This window comes from Canis aureus, chromosome 13 (genome assembly GCF_053574225.1).
Source record: "Canis aureus isolate CA01 chromosome 13, VMU_Caureus_v.1.0, whole genome shotgun sequence".
Lineage (NCBI taxonomy): Eukaryota > Metazoa > Chordata > Mammalia > Carnivora > Canidae > Canis > Canis aureus.
The window spans coordinates 54,344,285-54,370,032 of NC_135623.1; the positions used below are offsets into that span (position 1 = coordinate 54,344,285).

Genomic DNA, 25,748 nt, shown 5'->3' on the forward strand with positions numbered 1-25,748 from the left:
TCCACACTGAACATAGATGCAAAAATCCTCCGTAAAATACCAGCAAATTCAATTCACCAATACATTAAAAAAAAAAAATCATTCACCATGATCAAATAGGATTTACTCCTGGGTGCAAGAGTGGTTCGATATCTGTAAATCAATCAATATGATACATTACATCAATAAGAGAAAGGATAAGAACTATATGATCATTTCAATAGAGAAAAAAGCATTTGACAAACTTCAAACTTAATTCATGATAAAAATTGTCAACAAAGTAGGTTTAGAGGGAATATACCCAACACAATAAAGGTCATACATGAGAAATCCACAGCTAACATACTCAATGAGGAAAAACTGATAGCTGGCACAAAAAATGGACACATGGCTCAATGTAACAGAATAGAAAACATAGTAATAAATTCATAATTATGTGGTCAATTAATCATCAACAAAGCAGGAAAGAATATCCAATGGGAATATCCAATGGGACAATCTCTTTAACAAATGGTATTGGGAAAATTGGACAGCAATATGCAAAAGAAAGAAACTGGACCACTCCTCCACACCACACACCAAAATAAATTCAAAATGGGTGAAAGATTTAAATGTGAGAAAGGAAACAATCAAAATACTAGAAAACACAGGCTGTAACCTCTTTGACATTGGCCAGAGCAACCCTTTTCTAGGTTGCCATATATGTCTCCTGAGGCAAAGGAAACAAAAGCAAAAGTAAACTATTGGTACTAAACCAAAATAAAAATTGTCAGCATAGTGAAGGAAACAATCAATAAAACTAAAAGGCAACCTATGGAATGAGAGAAGATATTTGCAAATGACATATCCAGTGAAGTGTTAATAACCATAATATATAAAGAACTTATAAAACTCAACACCTAAAACATGTAATCCAATTTAAAAATGAAAAGACATGAACAGACATTTCTCCAAGGAAGATATACAGATGGCCAACAGATATATGAAAAGATGTTCATCATCACTTACCATCAAGGAAGTGCAAATCAAAACTACAGGGAGATATCACCTGACACTCGTCAGAATAACTAAAATCAACAACACAAAAACAAGTGTTGGCAAGGATGTGGAGAAAAAGGAACACTCATGCACTGTAGGTAGAAATGCAAACTGGTGCAGCCACTGTGGAAAGCAGTATGGAGGTTCCTCAAAAAGTTAAAAATAGAACTACCATACCCAACAACTGGGTATTTTCCCAAAGAATACAAAAACATTAATTCAAAAAGATACGTGCACCTCTGTTTATAGCAGCATGATTTACAATATGCAAAATATGGAAGCAGCCCAAGTGTTCATCAATTGATGAACGGGAAAAGAAGAGGTGGCATATATACAATGGAATACTATTGGGCCATAAAAAAGAATGAAATCTTGCCATTTGCAATGACATGGATTGGAGCTAGAAAGTATTACACTAAGTGAAATAAGTCAGTTGGAGAAAGACAAATACCATATGATTTCATTCATATGTGGAATTTCAGAAACAAATGAGCAAAGGAGGAAAAGAGAGAGAGAGAGAGAAAGACAAGCCAAGAAACAGATTCTTAACTATAGAGAACATACTGATGATTACCAGAGGGGAGGTGGGTAGGGGGATGGGTGAAAAAGGTGATGGGGATTAAGGAGTGCACTTGTCTGTGATGAGCCACCAGGTGATGTATGAAATTGTTGAATCACTATATTGTACACTTGAAACTAATATTACACCGTATGCTAACTATATTGGAATTAAAATAAAAACTTAAAAAACTAAGAGACAACTAAACTTTGTTAAGGAAATCTAAGATTTCTGCATGAGATGAGAAGTGGGTAAAAATACTTTATGTTGTGTGTATATGAGAATCTATAGGTTAACCACTTACAAAAGTAAGAACAAGAATATAAATGTCAAGCTAGTATAAGGAAAACTAGTACAATGACAAACTAGTACTAGGAAAAATGGAACAAGAGGGAAAAATATGTCAATCAATTTCCAAAAAAAATGTCTTTTTTCAACAAAGGAGTTGGGAAAAAGAGGGAAATGGAAAGAATAAAGAGCACAAAATAAAAGAGGTAGAATTGCATCTAAATACACTTTCTAAAATACAACAGTATGACATTTACAAAGAAGAAATAATGGTGGCCTAGAAATATGTGAAAAATTCTCAGCTTTATTTGTCACTAGAAAAATGCAAATTAAAATCACAAAGAAATATTTCATGCCCGACAAATTGGCAAAGGTTACAATTTTGACATATTAAGTATTGCCAAGTATATGAAGGGATGGGGACTCTCATAAGCTTCTGCTGGGAGTGGAACAGTGTTTGCTAGTGCCTGGTAAAACTAAACATATGCCCACTGGCCAGAACAACCGTTCAACTGGAGGCGATCAATTATGCATGGAGTCAATAATTAGCTCTTGAGCTCCCATTGCCCAGGCCCTGCCCACCTGCCTCAAGGGCTAAAGGAATCATATCCCAGCATCTATAAACTTATTCTTGATGCAGAAGGATGTAGGTTCACATTGATGCTGGGAATTCTTGCCCTAGAGAAACTCTTGCACATATACTTCAGAAGGCATATGAAAGAACATCGCAGAATTGTTCATAATAGGAAATAACTAAGGGGGAACAAATATCTCTCAGCAACAGAAAGAATAATCAAGTTGTAGTGTAATCATTCAATGGGATGTTGTGCATCCATGAAAATGAAGGAAACACAGGGGCACACATAGACATTTATGAAGATTGATCTCAAAAATAGAGCGTTAAGCAAGAAGAAAGACAAGACATTATGATTCCATATACATAATGTTAAAAAACAAGCAAAAGTAAACAAAATGCTAAATAGAGATATGTGTATATTCATTAAAATTCTGAAGAAAAGCAAGAAAATAATGAGCATAAAGTTGAGATTGGTTTCTAAGAAGACAAAGGGGTGACTGAGTGGCTCTGCTGATTAAGCATCTGCCTTCAGTTCAGGTCATGATCCTGGGGTCCTGGCATCAAACCCCACATCAGGCTCCATACTTAGTGGAGAGTCTGCTTCTCCCTTTCCCTCTGCCCCTCCTCCCAACTCATGTTCTCTCATTCTCTTTCTCAAATAAATAAATTAAAAACTGTTCTTTAAAAAAAAAGGATATGAAGACAAAGACACAGTTATTAAGTTCTCTAAGTATTTACTTTAGTATTATTCTTTAAGATACATAGATATGTAGATAAGTATAATGTGCTGTTGTGTATAATTGACATATAAAACAATAGAAATTTTTCAAATAACATGGTAGAAAAATTCCTTGAGCTTATGATGAGAGTCTCTCCCCTGGAAAAAGAGAAGAATGAAAAAACCTTGGGAACTCATAATTTTTTTCAGGTATACCACTTCCTAGGACATGATGTGGTTCCAAATATCTCCTGTGGTTTGGATGTTTTCTTGAAAACTTGAAAATTCAAGAATGCCAAAGGACAAAATGAGCTGTTTCATTATCAAGTCTTAAACTATATGAATCTGTAAACACATGTGACTGTTTTTTGTAAGCTGGAATTAAAAAGACAAAATAAGAAAATGAGTTTCCATTTTACAATTTGGGGGCATTCTAACATGCTTGTGTTCACACTGATGTTGAAGTTGATGCTTAAATAGTTATAAGGTACTTATTTGACTTTGAGTATGTTTCCCCCTTTGGGTTTAAACTAACCTCCCAAATAGTTAATTTATTACCAAAAACAATCAATTACAAACTAAAGAGTGTTTTAAATTTTTGAATTCGATCCTTTTCATTTGCCCCTTTGTTTGGGATTTATTGGAATGTGAAACCACTGTAAATGTGAGTTTGGTCATCATCATGAGATTTATGTACTATATGTTAGACCTGGAACTAGAACCTATTATGTGCTTTATGTACATTTTCTCCAATCTTCACCAAGACTCTGCAAAATAAATATTTTAATTCCCATTTTGCTTAGGAAATTGAGACACTTAATATCTTTATTACAGAAGTAAGAGGTGGCTTGGATTTAGACTCAATACACTACTCTCTTCAAAAAGTGAAACTGGTGACACAAGCAGATTTTTAATCACTGCAAAAGGTCAGGATATAGTGAACAAAGACAGCATTGGTGTTTGTTAGGTTTTTAATTTGATTGACACTCAGCAATTTTGTTTCACACTTTTATTTCTTTTAGAAAAGATCCCATGGTTTTGTAGGGAGTCAGTAGGACTTAATCATAATGGGATTCAGAGCTGCCAATCAAATGCACTAAGGTCAAAGCCTGCCCAGCCCCCTAACTGCAACCTGACTACCATTTCTTATTTGGAGGACTTTTATAGGGAGTTACATTAAAAAGTTCTCCTCAAACCTTAATGTGCTCATAAATCACTAGAGACTTGGGATACACTTGGACAAATATATCAGTTTATTGAAATTACCCAGATTAATCCATTTGGGTGAAAGCTCTAATTATCAAAATATCTGGCATATTTTCCCAGACCAATTTTGACATTCAGTGTAGTTCTATTTCATTATTTGAGAATATGCTTCTATTAGCTCTGATTGGTTATAATCTCACTCCTCGACTTCCCAAGAAAATACATTCCTGTTCCACCACGTGACTCTAAATTCAACCCAGCATAGCTGCACTTCAAGTATTTGTCAAAAAAAAAAAATAATTACTTTGTATACACTGTCACTACCTACCAAAGCTCAGTTAAAAGAATATCATGGGGAATGATCTAAAGCAATGTTTCTAAAACTTTAATACGCTTATCAATCACTACTGATATTGTTCAAACACAAGATTCTGATTCAACAGACCTGGGGTGGGATCCTAGACTCTACATTTGTAACAAGTTCCTAGATGAAAACAATGCTATTGAGTCATGGAATGGGAAGATCTAAACAATATTCCTTCACTCCTCAAGATTTCCTAAAATCTACCCATGATTTAAATTAGTGCCACAAAAAAAAAAAAAAATAAAAAAATAAAAAAAATAAATTAGTGCCACAGAGAACTGGATACTGTGTTACCTAGTAACCTAGGTTACCCGGAGGGTCTTTTAATGAGTGTTGGAGGAGGTAAGAAAAAAGAAAGAGAACCCAACAATGAGAACTTCCTGACAAAATGACAATGAGTCCAGAAAAGGGGAATGGGGGAAAAGTATATTTCAGAACAAAGAATCAATAATTGCACAACTCATTTTGGTCAATGCATAAAAAATATAATAATTACAGTAAGATTGATGCAACATCTTTAAATAATTTTTTTTCTTTGTCCTCTCTCTAATATTATCATGGCTGTGTCTTTCACTGCCTTGGGAACTTGGGTCTCTTTTGTGTTCCTTTTAGAGAAAATTTCAAACAAACTGTTATTCATTTATTCAGCAAATATTTTCTGAATGTTTACCTTATGAAAGTATTACTCTAGGCACCAGGGCTGCATCAGTGATCTTAAAAGTCAACAGCCTTATGGAGCCTACACTTAGAAAGGAAGGCCAGAGGTAAACTAATAAAGAGATCCACAATATACTATCATGTCATAGTATCTTGTATGATGAAAATAAAGGCAGTGGTGCTCTTTTAGGTGGGGGTTAGCAAATGGTTCTTACAGGAGGCGGCATCTATCCACAAGATAAAATCACATCTGCCTAATTCTGCCATTAGGAATCATATAAACATGGGCAATCCAAAATTAATCCCAGGTAATCCAAAATTAATTCTTGCGCCAAGAAATCAAGAACAATGAATATATGATCACAATATTTTCTTTCATAATATGTGTAGGTGTTTACATATAAATGTGTGTATATGTCTGTCGTTATCTATCTTCCCTATCTACCTTCATCTACTACTATTACTACTACTACTATTACTACTACTACTACTACTATGACTACTACTGCTACTACCACCACCATAGGTCTATGATTCCTAATCTGAGACTCAGAAATCCAAAAAGCTTTGAAAACCAACAAATTTCTTATAACTCATTTGGAGGAACACTCAACTCATCTGACCGTTGGTGGCAAAGCCTGACCTAAACCAACTTTAAAAGGCCTATATAGTGGCCTCTCATTCTGGCTTAATGAGAATATCCATATGCTTTAGTGAAAAATATTAATATGTTTTCATTACAGTTTTCACTGCAGACCCACTTATCTTCTTACCTTTCTTAAGTTTGAAATTCTCTGAATTTCTAAGAATATCTGGCCCCAAAGTTTTGAATAAAGGATTATGGATCTGTGCAACTACTACAAAGTCCAACTATTAACTACTGTTTTTGCATGTGCTACAAAACTTTACCTTCGAGTAGCTCTGTATTTATTACTCCAAATCATTCCATCTCATTAGCTGAAGCCTGAAAAGAAAACTTTGCAACTAATCCACCTATAGTTTAATGAATACATTTGACTTTTAAACTTTTTTTCTGATCATTTAAGAAAGTAAATTATAGCAAATCTAACTCAATGCAATATTAACAGTCATGGCAATATCCAAGCCTGGATACCAGCATTTTGTATGTCTACTCATACTTTCTATGTCTACTTACTATTACTACTGAAGTTTTCATTCATATTCAACATCCATGTCTGGTGCATTTTGTTTGATGAAAACAGCTAATTAGTGTTGAACCTTCCCTAGTTCATAAATTTATTCCTAAGAACATTAAAAGGAAGTCAAGTGAGACATGTTCAGTAACAGATGTTTGCCTTTTTTGGCTGCCTTTTTACAGTTTGTTCTCTTTCATTACTTTTTAAGAAATTTAGTTAATGTTCCTTTTACAAGAGAACAAGCGTACCTAGCTTCCCAGCAGATGGGGGGTGCAGGGAGATTCCCCAGGGCAGGCACAGTCTGTTCATTCCCATAACCTAATATCTGCCCAAATGCTCTCTGCATTCAACTTTCATTCTTTCATCCAGACCTTGGTAAGAATCACACTCCAGCCTAAAAAAGAATGCATATGTTGACTGGAAACTGTAGAACTAGAATTACTGTGGGCACTATTACCAACATACATGGGTCTAGTTCCTCTCAAATATCTTTCCCACATGGAGATATCTCAGAATAAAGGATCAATAAGATTGAGAATTTGGTTGAATCTTCTGGCTTCTACAATAAAGATTGTGAAATGGCTTCCAAAACTAAAATCCAATGGTCTTTTATAATAAATGAGAAATGTAGATTAAGATTTTTCTCTATTAAATTAGATTGCTCCAAAAATACAAATTTAAAATTAGCCTATTTATTTACCTAGCCCTCCAGTTTTGAATATTGTTTAGTCTGGATTCGATTGTGATGTGGTTTAAATGATAATACACTGGAACTCTAAGTAACATTGCAATCCAGATCTTGTACTCACCAAGAGTGCTTTCTTTTAAAACTTTGTGAAAATAGTTGAATATAAGTCTTGACCAATTTATTGTGACTATTCCTCTTGACCTATTCATTGCTAAGGGAATTTTGCATGGAGCACCTCCTATATTTTTCTCAATAACTAATATTTTAACTAGGATGACAGTAGGAAATTTTATCTAGAAAGAAAGATTCAATAAAATAAAATAAATGATGACTATAAAAATATACTTCAGCCAAAATAATACTGCTGCAAAGCACCATAACTATTGAAATGTTTAATGTTTAACCTACAACTGTGTAAATTTAAAATTTACTTCATTCTATCATAAAGATTAAAAACTTTAGAGATTAATGATTGCCAGGGGCCAAGAGAAGGAAGGAATGGGGAAACTGCTAATGGGTATGGGGTTTCTTTTGGGGGCTGTGAAAATATTCTGAAAGAGGTAGTAGTGATGCCTGTACAACTTTGTGAAAATATTAAAAATAACTGAATCATATATTTTGAAATGTTGAATTCTATGAGTTATATCTCAACAAAGCTTTTATTTTAAAAAGATTAAAGACTTTAATATTTCCTAGGAAAAGAAATATGCATCAAAATGAAAATACTAAGGTTGAAGATAATGGACACAAGTCATCACTACTCCTTGTAGTATGACCAAAACAAATAAACTAAAAAGTACACAGATAAGAGTGAACTACTGGAATGCTATTTGAAATGTTCAAAAATCATAGTCACTTAACTTTTAACTCATTGTCTAAATTAATCCTAAGACTAATTTAGTTACTTTCAAAAAGTAACTTTATTTCCACCCAAAATGACAAAAAAATAATTAGGAAATTATTTGAACAAATAGAAAATTTAAATTTAGTAGTTGTGATGATTTGTGCTAATTCTTACAGATATCAAAAAATCAGGGACACCTGGGTGGCTCAGCAGTTAAGTGCCTGCCTTCGGCTAGAGCATGATCCTGGAGTCCCTGGGATTGAGTCCCACATCAGGCTCCCCACACAGAGCCCGCTTCTCCCTCTGCCTGTGTCTTTGCTTCTCTCTCTGGGTCTCTCATGAATAAATAAATAAATAAAATCTTTTTAAAAAAATCAGAAAATAAAATCACATGACCTATTTTTTTTTAAATCAAATGCAACCCACCGGGGAGAAAATCATGAGTATGAAAATAATTAAAACACCTCCTCAAATGTTTTGGAGAAGAGAAGGAGAAGGTCAAAAGAAATTGGGATGGGGGAAAAAAGAAATGCGTAAAGATGCCTTACATGTTAACTTAACTGATTTTTATTATGTAATAAAATCCTTCGAGTGAATGCCCATAGTCTTCTGACAGTACAATTTGGTAAAGATCACCAAAAAAGGTATCTAAATTTCCAAGCTAAAGGAAGAATATCTCCCTAGATTCTTACATTTTTTTCTTTTACCAAAATGGCTCAAGAAAATTCTCCAGAAAAAAAGTAACTAGAAAGTTCATATTAGAATACAGTCAACTCATTTTATGGTCAAAATTAAGTTTGTGTGGATTAAAAGCAATACCACCGCAAAAATTTGGCAGCAGAGTAGGAGGATCCTAGGCTCATCTCATCCCATGAACACAACTAAGTAACTATCAAATCATCCTAAATACATGACAGAATAAACTACACGCTAACGGGAAAGAAGAAGCCATATCGAGGAAGGTAGGAAGTGCAGAGATGTGGTTTAAGGGAGAAACAGATCTTAGCTGCTGAAAAGGGGAGGGAGCTGTGGTCATGAAGATGGGTGACAGAGAGAAGAGCACAGAGGAGAACACATAAGGAAAATGTTTCCCCAAAGCTATTGGTTTGGAACAGTAGAAGGGCTAAGTTTTATGAGTTCTTGCAACCAGCGGGGTTGAAAGCCTGAGTTTTAAAGGTCAGCAGCCTTGGCTGGGATAGAGCCAGGAGGCCACTGTGCTGTTCCTAGAGAGAAAGCAGGCAAACCTGGGTGCAGATAGCATGGAAAGCATCCGGGGCATACAGGGAGAGTTAGTCACTATTCTAGGAGCAATTCCCTGAGAGACAACATTCAAGAGGATGCCTCTCTGGGAACAAAGGAGCTGGCTGGCACCATTTCCCTCCCCGGCTCCTCAGCATAAACACAGAGCTGCCCAAGGGAAGTAGTTCAGCACAGACACTAGCTGCCTAACTTGCTTATACCAAACGTCAACCCCCAGCACTCACGCAGGACTGCCCTTTCAGTTAAGCTTGCCTCAGTCCCAGCAAGGTGGACCCCTCCCGCAGAAGACCAGTGCAGGCCCCTGCCCACACCATGTCTCCTGACCAGAGAGTTCTGCAGGGCCTCAGTTCTGGTGGAGTTGGTGTCAAGTCTCACTTCACAAGCAGAACACACCTAGTTGAAACTTGCTACAGGGACCAAACTCTGCCCACAGCAGGCAAGGAGAGCCTATGCAGACATTTGGCCTGAAGGATGGAGTGGCCAAAACACAACAGCAAAGTGCAACAGCACACACTTCAGATACCCTCTGAAGTACCAGACCCTGGACACTACATGATCTCTTCTTCATAAGGCCAACACTTTAAGGAGCAGGAGACATAACTGGCTTTTCTAACATGAGAAGGCAGAGACCTAGACAAAATGCCAAAACAGGGGAGTTTATCCCAAATGAAAGAACAAGATAAGTCCATAGCCAGAGATCTAAGTGAAACAGTAACATGCCTGATGGAGAATTTAAAGAACAATCATAAGGATACTCACTGAGCTTGAGAAAAGAACAGAAGACATCACTGAAAACTCTTACCTCAGAAATGAAAGAGTTAAAAAAAATCAATCAGAGATGAATACAATAAATGAGATGAAAATAGGTTTGATGCAATGAATTGGCTGGAAGAAACAGAGAAATGAATTAGTAACCTAGAAGACAAAATAGTGGGAAATAATGAAGCTCAACAAAAGGGAGAAAGTATTATGCAACATGAGAACAGACAGGAAACTCGGTGACATCATCATACAATAACATTCTTATTACAGGATTCCCAGCAGAAGATGTGAGAAAAGGGGTAGAAATTTTATTTCAAGAAATAATAGCTGAAAACTTCCCTAATCTGGGAAAGGCAGCAGACATCCAGCTTTAGGAGGCAAAGAGAACTTCCATCAAAATCAACAAAAATAGGTCAACACCAAGACATAAGGTAATTAAATTTACAAAATATAGCAATGAAGAAAAAAATCATAAAAGCAGCAAAACAAAAGAAGTCCTTAACTTCCAATGGAAAACCATAAAGTTAGCAGGAGATTTCTCAACAGAAATTTGGCAAGTCTAAAGGGAGTGGCATGATATATTCAAAGTGTTGAATGGAAAAAAATCTGCAGCCAAGGAATATTCTATCAGGGCCTCTCTGGGAGATATTCTATTCATTCAGAATAGAAAAACAGATAGAGTGTCCCAGACAAACAAAAACTAAAGGAGTTCATGACTACTAAACCAACTCTATAAGAAATATTAAAGGGGACCCTGAGTGCAAAGGAGAGACTAAAAGTGACAAATAAGAAAGGATCAGAGAAAATCTCCAGAAATAATAACAACCAATAAAATGGCAAAAATACATATCTATCAATAATTACTCTGAATGTAAATGGATTAAATACTCCAATCAAAAGACATGGGGTGTCAGAATGGACAAGACTACAAGACCCATCTATATGTTGCCTACAAGAGACTCATTTTAGACCTAAAGACACCTACAGATTAAAAGTGAGGGGGTAGAAAAGTATTTATCACACAAATGGACATCAAAAGAAAGAGTAGCTATACTTATACTGGACAAACTAGACTTTTTTGTTCTTGTATTGTTCTTATCCTGCTTTGGTATCAGGATAGTCCTGGCCTCATAGAATGATTTTGAATGTGTTTGCTCTGTTCCATTCTTTGTAAGATTTTGATAATGATTGTCATTAATTTTTTTTACATGTTTGGTAGAATTCACCAATGAAACCATGTAGTCTTGGGTTTTTCTGTGCTAGGGATTTTTGATTCCTAACTCGACTTCATTCTTGTTATTCGTCTGACTTCCTATTTGTTGGATTTAAGATTCATAATTCAATCACGGTAACTTATGCATTTTCAAGAATTATCTTTTTTTTTCCTTAAATTTTCTGATTTGTTAGAATATAATTATTTATAGGAATCTGTTATTACACTATGTATTCTGTGATTACCTGTGTATTGTTTTCTCTTCCATTTCTCATTTTAGTTTTTGAGTCTTCACTCTTTTTCCTCTTAATGTCATTAAACCACTGCATTGTTATTTAGAAAAAAATGGTCATTATATTCAATGTTATGTTATTGTTTATTTTGCTATTTTATTTATTTCTAATTTTTCTTATTTCCTTCTACTAAATTTCAACCCAGTTTCTTCTTTTTCTAGTTTCTTATGGTGTAAGGTTGTTTATTTGAACTTTTTTGCTTAACACAAACATTTACAGTATAAATTTAACTCTAACATCTACGTTGCTGCATCCCATAGGTTTTGGAATATTGTGTTTTATTTTTCTTTTGTTTGGAGACATATTCTGATTTGCTATTTGATTTCTTATTTGGCCTATTGTGTAGTACTGTGTTATATAATATTTATATATTAAATATTTAATATTTACATTGTAGACTTTCTAGCTTTTTTTTATTGTTGATCTTTAGTTTTGCACCACTGTGGTTGGAAAACATACTTGGTATGATTTCAGTCTTCTTAAGCTTGTAATATTTGTTACCTCTTTTTATGTGATTTAATCAGGGGATTCTTCTGGGTGTACTTGAAGAAAATGTGTATTCTATTTTTCTTGGATGGAATGTTTTATATATATATCTTTTAGAACCATAAATTCTGAAACATGCTCCAAGTAAAATATGTTCTGGTTGAAAAAAATATTAACCTTAACTGGGGGTAGCCATTTAAAATAAAGTATCTCAAAGGGGAAGTGGGGAGGATGAGTGAAACAGGTGATGGAGATTAAGAGTACACTTATGATGAGCACTGAGTAATGATGTGTAGAATTATAGAATTGGTGAATCACTGTATTGTACACCTAAAATTAACAAAATACTGTATGTTAACTATATTGAAATTAAAATTTTAAAACTTAATAAAAAATAAAAAACAAAATTAAGCTTATGTGAAGAATGATAAGGTTATATTTGAAATTTCTTTTTTCATTTCTAAAAGATATGTTTCTATAAAACTAATGAATTTAGTTTATGAGATGAAATTATAAGTATGTTAAAAAATATGACCAGCGAATTATTTTCTTCTCTTATGTAGGATGTGTTCCCCTAAAGAAGAGGGGGCGTGGCATGGAGGAGAATGAAGCCAAATGTCCAGAGGACTAACTCACAGTTTGTTCTCTGAAACACAAAACAATTTATAATGCAACCAGTTATTTTTTTTTTTTTTTTTTGCAACCAGTTATTAAACCGAATTATATTTGCATGTAATCCCTTACATCCAAGTGTCAAGGTTAGGCAAGTTCTTTGCAACCAGGGTTAAGAAGCAAAGGTGACTGACAGTCTTCAGACACGGCACTTGATGATAACAGGGACTTGCTTATCACTCCAGTTTCATTTCTTACCACTGGCCCCTTCAAACACTGTACTTTTGCCACAATGAACTTCTTTCAATTCCTGAAATGCACCCTACTCTCCCACCTCAGACAACCACAACTGCTCTTTCTTCTCTATTCTGCTACCCTGAACCCTATCACCATCACAACATGGACACACGTGCATGCTCTTGGCATCCCCTCACTTGTCACTTCATCCTTATTCTAGGGTATGACCAAATGGCATATGTCCCCTCAGGGAGAGCACTGCAACATAGTTAATAACCACTCACTGAGGAAAGGTTTGCTTTACTAACAACTAATGAAAAAAAATTATTTCACTTTTTCCTGTGTTTCCAAATTTCAGCTAGAAATCAACTATTTTATGAATTTCTGTCAATATTGTTTTTATCCTAGCAATTTTTATGAGCCCTATTGATAAATACATTAATTTTTCCATCTCAGAATTTTTATATATACCAAGGTTGTTTTCTAAAACTACAGTCCTTCAGGTTGTAGGTTTCAAGATTCATGTGTTATTATAAAGTTAGCAAACTTTTTTTTTCTTTTTAAAGATTTTATTTTATTTATTTGCAAAAGAGAGTGCACACAACTGTGTGTGCACAGGCAGGTGAGCGGGAGGAGGAGCAGAGGGAGAAATTCTCAAGCAGATTCCCTGCCAAGTGAGGAGCATGACTGGGGCTGATCCTAGGGTCTATGATATTATGACCTGAGCCACAATTAATAGCCATATGTGTTCCTAATTTCCCACTCAGCAATGTACAAATACTCCCAGTTTTGTATTTGGAGCTCTCCACAATCAACTCTACTTGTGCTAGATATATTCCCCAAAGAAATATATTTAAATGTAGTTTGTCACACAGCTGGGAGCAGTCTTTACATTTGTATTTAGTGTAAAACAGGGTAGAGCTGGAAGGCTTAGAAACAGCAGTTCATTTTTTTACCTTTACTTGGAAATAGTAAAAACAGCCTTCCATGGGTATTGCTTCTGTTAAAGACATCATATTATGTTCCTTAATGATATTCACATAATTTCCTTGTCTAAAACAGTGTTTAGCTTCAGTAAATTCACTCACAAATTTATCAACGTAAGTTAAATCTGATATGATTCAAAAGTTTTAGTTTATAGGAAAAATATAAAAACTCAATTTTTTTAAATTGTAGATGGACTATTCAATAGACGGGAAAAATAATTTTTCAATATATCTCAGTTGACAAACAGTGGTATAGACTTAATTATGTCACCTCAAAATCCATTTGTTAAAGCCCTCACTCCCAAAGTTACTATATTTGGAGCCAGGGTCTTTAAAGAAGTCATTAGGTTCAATGAGGTCATCAGAGTAGGACCCTCCTTCAATATGACAGTGTTCTCCTAAGAAGAGACAGACACTAGGGACACATACAGGAAAGGCCATGTGAGGACACAGCAAGGAGCCAGCTATCTTCAAGCCAAGAAGAAAGAGGCCCCAAGAGAAACCAGCCCTGCTGGCACCTTGATCTTGGACTTCCAACCTTCAGAACTTTGAGAAATACATTTCTGTTGTTTAAGCCACCCAATCTGTGCTATTTTGTTATGACAGCCCAAGCACACTAATACAAATGACAAGTCAAGAAGAAAAATAATTAGTAATATGAAAAGAGAGAAAAAAATCAGAGATAGGATGAGAAAGACACATTCACACCCAGAATAAAACACATAGAAGATGTAAGAAACCTAGATATATTTTTATATAGGTACATGAGTTTCCTCTACTAATTACACTTACCCTGATGAATTGTGAAGCCCAGAAACCATTTTCAAGTCCCATTTTCCCATGTTTCTGTTTAGAGAGCCCTCATTCAGAAAACCATCATTGTGTGGTTATGAAATTGCCCTTGGATTTTTTCATCTTCTGTTACACACTTCTAACAGATGTCTTCCTGCTCCATTGGCTTCCATTCTATTTACTTGATAGTCTAGGTACCATTACAAAAATAGTTACTATCACATTTCAGGCAAACTATTATGATGATCTTTGGCTATTATTACTCTTCAAATAAAAATTAATACACATATTTAGGAGTCAAGGTGGTCTACACAATGCAAGATTTACCCAAGACGTGATACACAAACTAAAAGGAAAAAGACAAATTTCAATGAAGAATCATTTTAAGACTGAAATAGGTCCATAGTAAAATTTCACATATCAAAACTAACCCAGTAATCTGCCAGAAAGAAATGGTGATTCAACTCTATGTCCACTTTCACAAATACTCACAGAACAGTAATCCCGAAACACTGATGATGACCCATACAAACTAGGCCAGCTGGAGTGAGGAGCCAAACGGGAAGTCTTTGTTGACACAATTCCTCTCCAATCGGAGAATGTTTTGTCTGTTAGAAATATCAATGTAGGTTAAAACAATATTTATCCAAGAAAAGTACACACTGATCATACTGCTTAATGTTACAAAGAGGAAAGTGAATCATCTTTATGGCCCCATTATTCTGTATTAAAATTGCATCTTGTCATCTAATCAGAGAGAGGTAGAAGCAATAGCACTGCACAGAGAGGCCTCAGTTAATTGGCTCCCTCATACAGCAAAGCTCTCGTGTTTTTATTGCGAACATTGTGCCCATCAGAAAACTAATAGATTTATTCTTTTGACTCTCTTCTCTTCAAGAACATTGACTTCTTTTTTTAAAGGAGGCTTAAAGCAAAATCATATTTGTGAGTAGCAGTTACAAAAATAAAAGGAAAACTCCTTTCCCTGTTACATCAATACTTTAAAAGAAAATTCAGAATTATGATGAAGGCACATGTTTTGAAATTGCAAAGTAAGTGAAATTATTAAAAATGCTTAAAATAAATAGGTTGAAAGAGCAAAAGTTCAGCCAACATATATCCACATATTTCTTCTGTCTCATGGCAGTTGTTACTAGGAATTTCTGCAAAGAAATTTTTTTTAAAGATGAGGAGATTTAAGATTTATTTGTTTATTTTTCAGAAACATTAATCATTTAAAAGAAGGAAAAATTCAGTTCTCTCCTGCCATCCAAAATGAATCAAACTGTTTTCACATTTCAAATTTTCTTTCTAATACCTATTTATATACATATATTCTTTCCCACAACTTTCAATTTAATAGAGTCATCTCTGGACTGGCTAATTTCATAAAAATATAGAGAAAACTCAGAAGTAATAAATTCTCTCATTTCATTGCTTCAATTTATTTACAGGATCATAAGTTAAGTGTCCCATAGGGAGGCAGAATAGGAACATAAAACAATAAAAAATGTAATGTTATCTCAGAGACATCCCAATCAATAATATGCACACATCCTACCCCATTCTAATTTTATATGTATATAGCTTCTCCCATTTCAGTCAAAAAGAATCTTTGTCCTCTATCAAGAAGGAAAGTCTCTAGAAGAAGCAACATAATAAATCATATATTTCAATCACAACTCGATATGAATAAATAAAATCCTTTAGTGGAAGCAAATGCCAATAATGGAAAGATTATAAAGAACAGAACATATTAGTAACTGGAAAGGAAAGGCCATACACATTGTACTTTAACAGAGGACTTTTATAAACCCGTGGGGATATGAAAGGACAGCATAAGGGTTATTAGAGATGCATAAGCCCCCACATTTCTTATGAAGCTTTCTTGAGTACTTTGAAGCATTCCTCAACTCACTATCATTATCTTTGGCCCACCTACTTCCCTTAATGAACTTCTACTAAGTGTAATCACATTTTAGATAATTGGGCATCTCTTTCCAATCCCCTTTTTAAATTTATAAATCTCCAAGACAAAGACAATATCTTGGTTGGAGTTGCTCTGTGCTTCTGGTTTATCAGCAATGCAATTGAGGTAGCAATGCAAACCCTGCTGAACAAGAATTAGCCTCTGAAGGTGAGATCTCATAGGCAAAGGGAGTCTTCCTAATCACTGAACAGCCCAACCCGAAATGAAACTAAATGCTATACAAATTATTTTTCCAAGACAGTCCAGAGCATGTCAAATATTTTATCTTGTTTACCCACAAAACAGACTCATGCAGTTGAGAAGGCCATGCATTATTTTCTCCAGTATACAGATATCAAACTAGAAAATATAGCTATAACTTTTCCACTTCAAGAAGCAGTAAACTCTCCACTAAAATCCTCAAGGTAATCATTCACACACTGATGTATGCTAATGACTCCTCCTCAGAAGCCAGGCACAGAAGGTGACATGCAACAAATTCCGTTTATTCCACAAAGTCAGTCAAAAGTTATAAACTGATAGTTTGAAGACCAAAGTCATACATCAGACTAAATGTTCACAAACCCTCACGGAGCCAACAATCTTCACAGATGGCGCCACAGAGGAACAAAGATTCTGAATGCTGGGATGGGAGTGAGCAAGAGTAGGCTGTATATTGACAGGTGGAAAAATAAGAAATATTTTTGGTAATCCCAGTTTAACAGCCAGGAGGATAGAAGAAAATATTCTGATATTAAATAAACCTGGGGAAAATGTAATATGAAAGTTTGGAAAGAAACCAAAAAGCTTCCTATCAGGTTAGCAAGGAGTCATTAAATGAACAGGAGCTAACTTGGAACCTAAAAATTTTGTTAAATAAGTACCCATACTGATGTCCTCCTGCCTTTGTATTTCTTCAATACTTATTTGGACTCTCTTTGAATAATATTATACATTTAGCCCATGTTACTTTGTTGTCTTCTGCATATCTTTTCCCATCTAAACTCAAAAAGTCTTTTACTCGCTTTGTATTTTCCATAAAGCTGAATATAATGCTGTGCCCCAAGCACATGTTCAATATATGCTCCTGGACTTCTTTGGCGTTGACTGCAAGGCTAATCAGCAAAACTGTTAAGAGTGAAACGCCCCATATAATGCAACTGATATAAATATCTGAAGAAATGGAAATGAATTTTAAGTAGGTTTTTAAAATTCTATTTTTTTCAGGACCAAATATTTTCCACTAGATTATTTTCCCACTTTCTAGCATTACCTTGACATTTATAATGTTAATACTTTTTAAATATAGTTCAGTTGAGGGTTTTTTTTATTTAATTTCTCATTTTTATTTCAACTTACATAGTTAACAATGAGCCAATTATTTACACAGGTGAGAGTATTAAAATCTAATAAGCATGGTTATTTTAGAAACTAAAATTACTGAAAGGACTCACAGAAAACTAGTAAGATTCTATACTACAGTGATATTGCCAAAAGAAGGAAGGGAGGGACGGAAGGAGGGAGGGAGGGAGGGAGGGAGGGAAGGAGGGAGGAAGGAAAGAAGGAAGAAGGAAAGGCAGAAAAAAGAAAGAAAGAAAGAAGAAAGAAAGAAAGAGAGAGAGAAAGAAAGAGAGAGAAAGAGAGAGAGAAAGAGAGAGAAAGAGGAAGAGGAGGGGAATTCCTAGCTAGCCAAAACATTCACCACTTCTACAATCTTCGTAGTCACAAACATTGCCTTCAGATGGCAAATGGATAGTTTTGTTCAAGTCACCTGAATATCAGCAAAGATCCAAAGACAGTAGAAGTTCAAAGTTTTCAAATTGACTATTTCAGTCAAACATGAAAGAAGAAATAAAAAATAGTCTATAACAATAATAATATATAATATAGTAATAAAAATAGTTCATAAGAAATAGTCTAAAAAAAGAAATAGTTTATGCAGCTGCTTCCAACAGAGCTGAAATCAAAATGGAAGTACGAAATATCTTTAAGAGGACATGATAGAGCCCAAGACACTGGTGGGTTCAAGTGGTCCTGTGTCCCTAGAGCCTTTTTTATGCCAAACTTGTTCTGTTTCCCTTTTATCAATTCCCTTGTATCAATTAATTCTTTGAGTTAATTGCACATGCAGTTTTAATCTGTGGGTAATTACAAACAATTAATAGTTAGGAGACAGAATTAGCAGTTCTTAGTTTGATTATCTATATAATTAAAAGGGGTGGTAAACTAGAGTTGACAAATAGCATCTTAATCACTTGAATAATCAAATCCCAGAAGCTTGCTTGGGCAGCTGAATTCCATCTGTTATATTAGTTCAAATTTTAGAATCAATGACTGAAATGTCCATTTAAATCAATCATATTGTTAATTTATAGTAAAAAATGAACAATATGTATTTTCAAACTGCTAAAACTATTTACCTTCTTTCATTTGCTTAAAGGAGCTGTTTCCAAAGCATTCAATAAAAATAAAGATTCAACAGATTAACTTATGTATATAATGAATACCAGTTAATAGTCATGGATCCCAAATCTTATATTATAAAACATCTAAGAAATATGTATAAGCTCTTTTTGTACTAGATTCTAATTAACATTTTATTTAAGTGAGTGCTGAGAGACAGCAAATGAAACATACCAATAATCTTTTTTTGGCTTCTGATGATATCAGTTGTCTATAGACACAGAGCAAATACTAAGAAGCAGGATAAACTTACAATGAGTTAGAAAAATATATGAAAACTTCATTCTTATTGGGATGTACTATAATACAGATTAGTGGCATCACTGTTGCATATGTTTCTGAACTGCCAAGTATTTTAACAAGGTTGGCAAATACTTTCATGCTAAAAGTGAATTTTAAAAATGTTCAAAAAGACCCATTTCTGGTTCAATATGTCTTCATGACTTTTGGCTGTGAGGTAGTCCCTTTTACAGTCCCACTAAAATACTGTAATAATAAGGAAAAGATGAAAAATCTCAAGGTCACAAAAAATGAAGTCCAACCATTCGCAATTTGCAAATGAGGAAAAATTTTTTCTTTAATTAAGATGACAAAAGTGAATTGAGGAAAGCAATTACTGACCTTTACATAATAATAAAACTCCTAACACACCTGAAAGATGTTAGAAAAAGGTTTACTATTTCCCAAGAAAAAGATATATAGAAAAAAAATTTTTCTCTACAACGTGAGTGTTGTTTTTAAAGAACCCTTCACTTTCCATCCCCTACCAGGAATCCACTTGGACACTACAACTCTAAGGAAACAACTAGGAGAGGGAGCAATCCTGACTGGAGCACCAGGATTTAACACAGTCCTCACATAATGAAAGAGCTCTGTGCAAAGGATGGGGTGGACAGGCTTGATAACAATGCATAATGGGGATTCTAATTTTCACACACTGAAGAGTTAAAAATAATAAAGAATGAAAGTGTGGAGTAGGGAAGGCCCCATCTCAGTAAAGCCAGAGTGTTCCAGATGGACATCTCCAGGTTACTGAGAATAAGGCAGAGAAGTAGGCATTGATACCTGTTCTCAGCTATAGAACTAAGAAAAGTAACTGACACATCCAAGCAAACATGGAACAAAGTAGAGAAAAATCCGTATGTTCTCTCTGTCATCACTCAATGTGCACAGAGCTATTTCTCTTTATTCAGAGCAGAATAAACATACTGGGGCCTATACTCATCATGGTAATGCTAGTTAACATTCATTGAGGACCAAGATTGCTAAATACTTTACATCCATTACCTGACCTAATCTGCACAATAACCTTAGTTTAACAGAGGAGAAAACAAATTAAGTCACCTGCTCAAGTTCAGACAATGAGTAAGCAGGTGTGTAAACCCAGGTCATTCTGAATTTGAAGCCCAAGTGACAGTGACACAAGAGGAAAGGTCCCAGTGGAAGACTGAAAAATGGCACCAAAGGTATTTACATCCCTTTCATAATCTATAAATGTTAGTTTACAGGGAAAGAGGGATTTTGCAGATATGATTAAATTACGAATCCTGAGGATTGGCTCAGTTGTTAAGCATCAGACATGATCTTGATTTCAGCTCAGTTCATGATCTCAGGGTCATGAGATGAGTCCTGTGTTGGGCTCTACACAGGGTGTGGATTCCGCTTGGGATTCTCTTCTTCTCCCTCTTCCCATTCCTCTCCTCCCCCTGGCTTGTGTGCATGCTCTCACAAGCTTGCTCTCTGAAAGAAAGAAAGAAAGAAAGAAAGAAAGAAAGAAAGAAAGAAAGAAAGAAAGAAAGAAAATCCTGAGAGGGGAGGATTATCAGAGATATCCCAATGGGCCTTATCTGTACTCAACAAGGGTCCTCACTTGCCTACAGAAGAGGAAAAGGAAATGTGATGACAGAAGCAAGAGATTGAAGTGATTTGGGGAACAGGTCACTGGCTAAGGAATGCGAATAGGCTTCAAAAGCAGAAAAAGCACAGAAACATTCTTGCCTAGAGTCTCAAGAAAAAGTCAGCTCGGGGGAACATCTTGACTCAGCCCAGTGAAATTGATTTCGGGTTTCTAGCCTCTAGATCTGTTAGAGAATGCATTTGTGTTGTTTTAAGCTACAAAATTTTTGGAGTACATTGTTAGAATAGCCCTGAGAAATTAATACAGTCTGTAATTCTAAGACTTAAATTCTTCTTAAATTCTAGTCTAAGAGTTTAAGTCAAAAATATTCTACTAGACCCAGAAGAAAATTTTAGAATAATATTGGCCTTCCATTGTACTATAACAAGTCAAACTCTTTAAAATAAAAGCCAAAAGCAACAAAGAGAGAATAAGATTTTAAACAATAGTTGCAAAGTAAATAAAAATGGAAATGAATCAGTTTTAAAAGGCAAGAAATACAAGGAAACCAAAGATGTAATGGACAGAATTAAAATGTACTTCACACTTAGTAGGAGTGTAAGAGAAAGTGCAGAATATCAAATGACTGGATTTAGCAAAGTGTTCCTAGAATACAGAAGTGTCTAAAGAGGAAAATTATGAGAGAGAAGATTATAGATTAAAGAGGACAAAAAATAAATATCCATCAAAGGAGTCATACACATTACTGAAGATGAAACCAGAACAATCAGAAATAGAGAAAACATACACTACTGAATAATAATTTCCTGAGCTGAAAAAAAAGATGAATCTTCCAAGTGTTGCGGCTTATCATGTATCAGGAAAAAATAATTAAAAGAGATTTGTATGCAAGTACATTGGGCAAAATTACAGGAATAAAGAAAATTTAAGCTACTAAAAAAATCATACACATTTAGAAAGAAAAAACATCTCAATGTTGTAAAACACAGGTTGTTATCAAATGTCTTCTGTGAAACAACAAAAGAACCAATAAATAATAGAACACCACAAATATAATTTCCAGGAAAAAGAAAAGGTGTGAAATTTTATAACCAAATTGTCTTCGATTTATAAGGGCCAGGGAAAAAAAATCATTCTCCAATATACTAACACCCTGAAAGTGTGCTGAGAAAAGTCCTGTGTTTTCGTTAAAAAAAAAAAAAAAATCTATCTCCAGGGTGCCTGAGTGGCTCAGTCCGGTTAAGCTTCTGCCTTGGGGGGTCCTGGGATCAAGCCCTGTGTTGGGCTCCCTGTTCAGCCAGAGTTTCCCTCTCCCTCTCCTCTGCCCTCCTCCCCTGCTCTCAAACAAACAAACAAAAAAAATTTTTTTTAATCTGAAGACCAAGAAATGAACTAAAATTAGTTTATTTTCTGCTTTGTTCTACTTTCTTAGAAATGAAACAATTTGTTTCCTAGGATATAAACTGTGAACTCACTCACAGTTCAAATGACACATTCTTTTCAAAAGGAATCTTGTTCTATGATTATTAAAAACGATAATCAATGACCAACATTGGTCCGTCATGCACTTACAATGGCTAAAAGTTTGGGACATGCACCCAGAGACCCAGTAAATAAGACCAGAATAACAAAGAACAATATAATAGTTATTTTCATTTGCACAGAAATTAAATAATGACTTTTCTCCTTCTTAAAACTTCAAATAGAATCACCTAAGTTATGACATCGCCTCTCAGGAAGCGCCTCCTTATGTCGTGAGAACAACCTCTGAATATTCCAATGGTATTCTGTTAAGGGGAAAAAATATACCTGGAAAACGGATTGTAGGAAATACAACAGAATTTCACAGGAGTACCTCTGGGTGATAGAATAATAAAGAATTATCTTTTTTGTGATAGTGTTCTGTATCCTCCACATTTTCTGCAATCAATTATAACCAATTGCAATGTTAGAGAGAACATATTTAAAATAAGGCTATATAATTTTATGTAAAAATAGGCAAAAATTATGTTTAAAGAACTATGAACAAAAGCAAAATCTAGAGAAATCATTACAGAACTTTAGGAACATTTTCTAGGGAGACATTTTACTCCTTTTTTTCTAACAAGCATGTTTTGTACTTATAAAGACAAAAAGACTATTTGTTTAAATGCTATAACAAGCATACCCACAAAAATAAATGCTTCCTTTGAATTTGCCCTCAATGGCCACAACATTTTGGGGGGAAGAGATACGATATCTTTAAAGAGACAAAACTCATACTCTCCTCCAAGGAAGTAAGAGAGATAATCTGCTGTGCTGTAGTAGCTTTGGGAAAGTTTGGTCTTAGGCTTAGAAAACACTCTTGATTAACTAAAGCGGAAGCCCAGGCACTAGGTCTGTCACAGATTTGCTTCTGCGATACAAGGGCAGCTATCTGAATACATGATCTACTTCTTGATGACAGCTCACATGTCATTTTTGCCAAGAAGTACTATGACAAATACAGCTCATGCTGGCAGCTTATTGCAAAATCCAAGTGGACAGAAGTTGTGTCTTATACACTGTTTTATCCTCTACACAACCACAATGCCTAGTACAGAATAGGTACTCATAGTTTTGGACAAATGGATGTTACAAGGAACTGGATGATGCTTGTTTTACAGATGGCAAGATGTCATAGACTTCTAGGGAGAAAAAAAAAGACAAGAGTTCCAGGAGAAAAGTGGATGTTAGGTGGTAATTCAGTGGGAGTATTCTTAATGGACCCTGCCTCACCCCCACAAAAAGAAGCAACAATTAAGTAGCCATTTTAATGTGTCATATAATCCTAATTTTTCAAATTAAGTCTTCCAGGTTTACTATGTACTGATGTTTGGACAACATCGATCCTACTGATTTTAGTCAAGGCTTTGGTGCCAAGTATACATGAGTTGGACATGAGGGGGTATGCACACCAAACATATTTGGCTCAAATTCTGCCCAGTTTGGTCTCTGCACCACATGGAAACAATCTGACACAGTCAAATTTTAACAGTTTAAATGCTAAATGAGGAAAAATGAGTAGTTTGTTAACTGAGAGATGAAGCAACTCCTTTACTTGTCTCTGAGGAATGGTGATAATCTCAATGTTAAACAATCTATAATCTAGAATGACTGTGAAGTTGAGGGAATGGCCTTCCATGATGCCTTCACATATATGCAGCAGTCAAAAAAATTTCACATGCCACCCCCCTTCCGGTTATTAGGAGGTCGACCTGAAAATGTAGCTTTCCAAAAGTTCTGAGATGAAGATATGGTTGTAATATACAAGGATGATTAAGTTTATTTAAAAAAAATATCTACAAAATGTTTTGTCACAAATCTTTGGTATTTTATTTATTCACAGGTTATGCATGAGCTAAAATAACTGTGCAAATTCTGGAATGAGCAGGCCTTTTTGGAAAACAAAAACAAGAATCTAATCCCCTAAGAAAGATTGTTAATTTTTAGTTATTTCCATCTGTCTTTGATGATGGGCTTGTCAGAAGATTGAAGTTCATTAATGTATCATTATCTTTACTAAATCATTAAAGCAATATATTCAAGGCAGGAAAAAGATTCTGGTGACAAAACACAAAACACAAAAGATAATTACAGAACAGCATTTTAGCCCTGCTTATGTCGGTATTTTTATTCAGTGTTTCACTCTATTCTTTTTTTCCTCTCCTAGTCACAGCTAGGAGAGAGTTAGTCTGTCACCTTGTGAGGTACAGACCATGTATGACTAGTGGAAATATAACCAAGTTGCAGGCAGAGTATTACAGAAAATTATGGACAAAGCCTAAGTCTATAAAGCTATAGCAAATATCACACATAAATCTAACTAACAGTATTAGTTAAATAAGCTAACAAAAGAACTTTTTATTATTATGATAAAAATTACAATTATTGGGCTTAAGAGTTAGCCAATTTCTACTCATTTTTTTCAGTCTTTTCAATCATCATCAAAAAGGAGATAAAGATAAAATATAAATCAATGTTTCTAGTTGTTAGAAATAAAAGTAATAGTCTCAGGTCTGGGTAGATGATGAAAATTCTGGATTTTAAGGTGTTAAATATTATCTATAAAGCTCAGTAGCCATGTGGACCCTGTTTCCATTATCACTAATAAATGAAAATTGACTGTACTAATAAAATATTTCACAGATGCTCTGTCTTCTTACTCCTACACAGCAACAGATCAAATTCAACAAAATTTGGTTCTTCTGAGAAACATAATATGTATCATTTTAGCAGCAACTTTAAGAATAAATGAGAACAAAATTAAGTTTATTTCTTAATTTACCTTAGTGGTTTTATTAACAATTATATCAATATATGAATCCTTCTAGTTAAAGTGCTATACTTGCCTTAATCTAAAAAAGTACTGAAGTCCACTCATTTGCCTATGCCATGGTCTCCATTTCTGATGGTTAATTTTGTGTCAACTTGTCTAAAATACGGTGGCCAGATATTAGATCAAACATACCTGGATGTTGCTATAAAGGTATTTTAGATGAGATTAAAATTTATATCTCCTTTGAGTAAAGCAGATTGCTCTGCATAACATGGGTGGGCCTCATCCAATCAGTTGAAGGCATTAAGAAAAAGACTGACCTCCCCCCAAAAAGATAATTCTGCCAGAAGACTACCTCCAGATTCAAAGTTTGGACTTGTTGACCTCTATAATTGCATGAGCTAATTCCTTAAAATAAATCTCTCCATCTGTGGAGTCAAAAAGA

At 34.7% G+C, this 25,748-nt stretch overlaps 1 protein-coding gene across 9 annotated transcripts in view; it reads right to left on the bottom strand.

The window, feature by feature from the left end:
* The window catches only part of IQCM (IQ motif containing M), a 434,749-nt gene that overhangs the window by 249,510 nt on the left and 159,491 nt on the right, over nt 1-25,748 (bottom strand). For all 9 annotated transcript variants that reach the window (XM_077846313.1, XM_077846314.1, XM_077846307.1 and 6 more), the window contains one exon: nt 15,209-15,324. In XM_077846313.1, the coding sequence (XP_077702439.1) occupies nt 15,209-15,324 (116 nt within the window). The remainder of the gene's footprint in view (nt 1-15,208; nt 15,325-25,748) is intronic.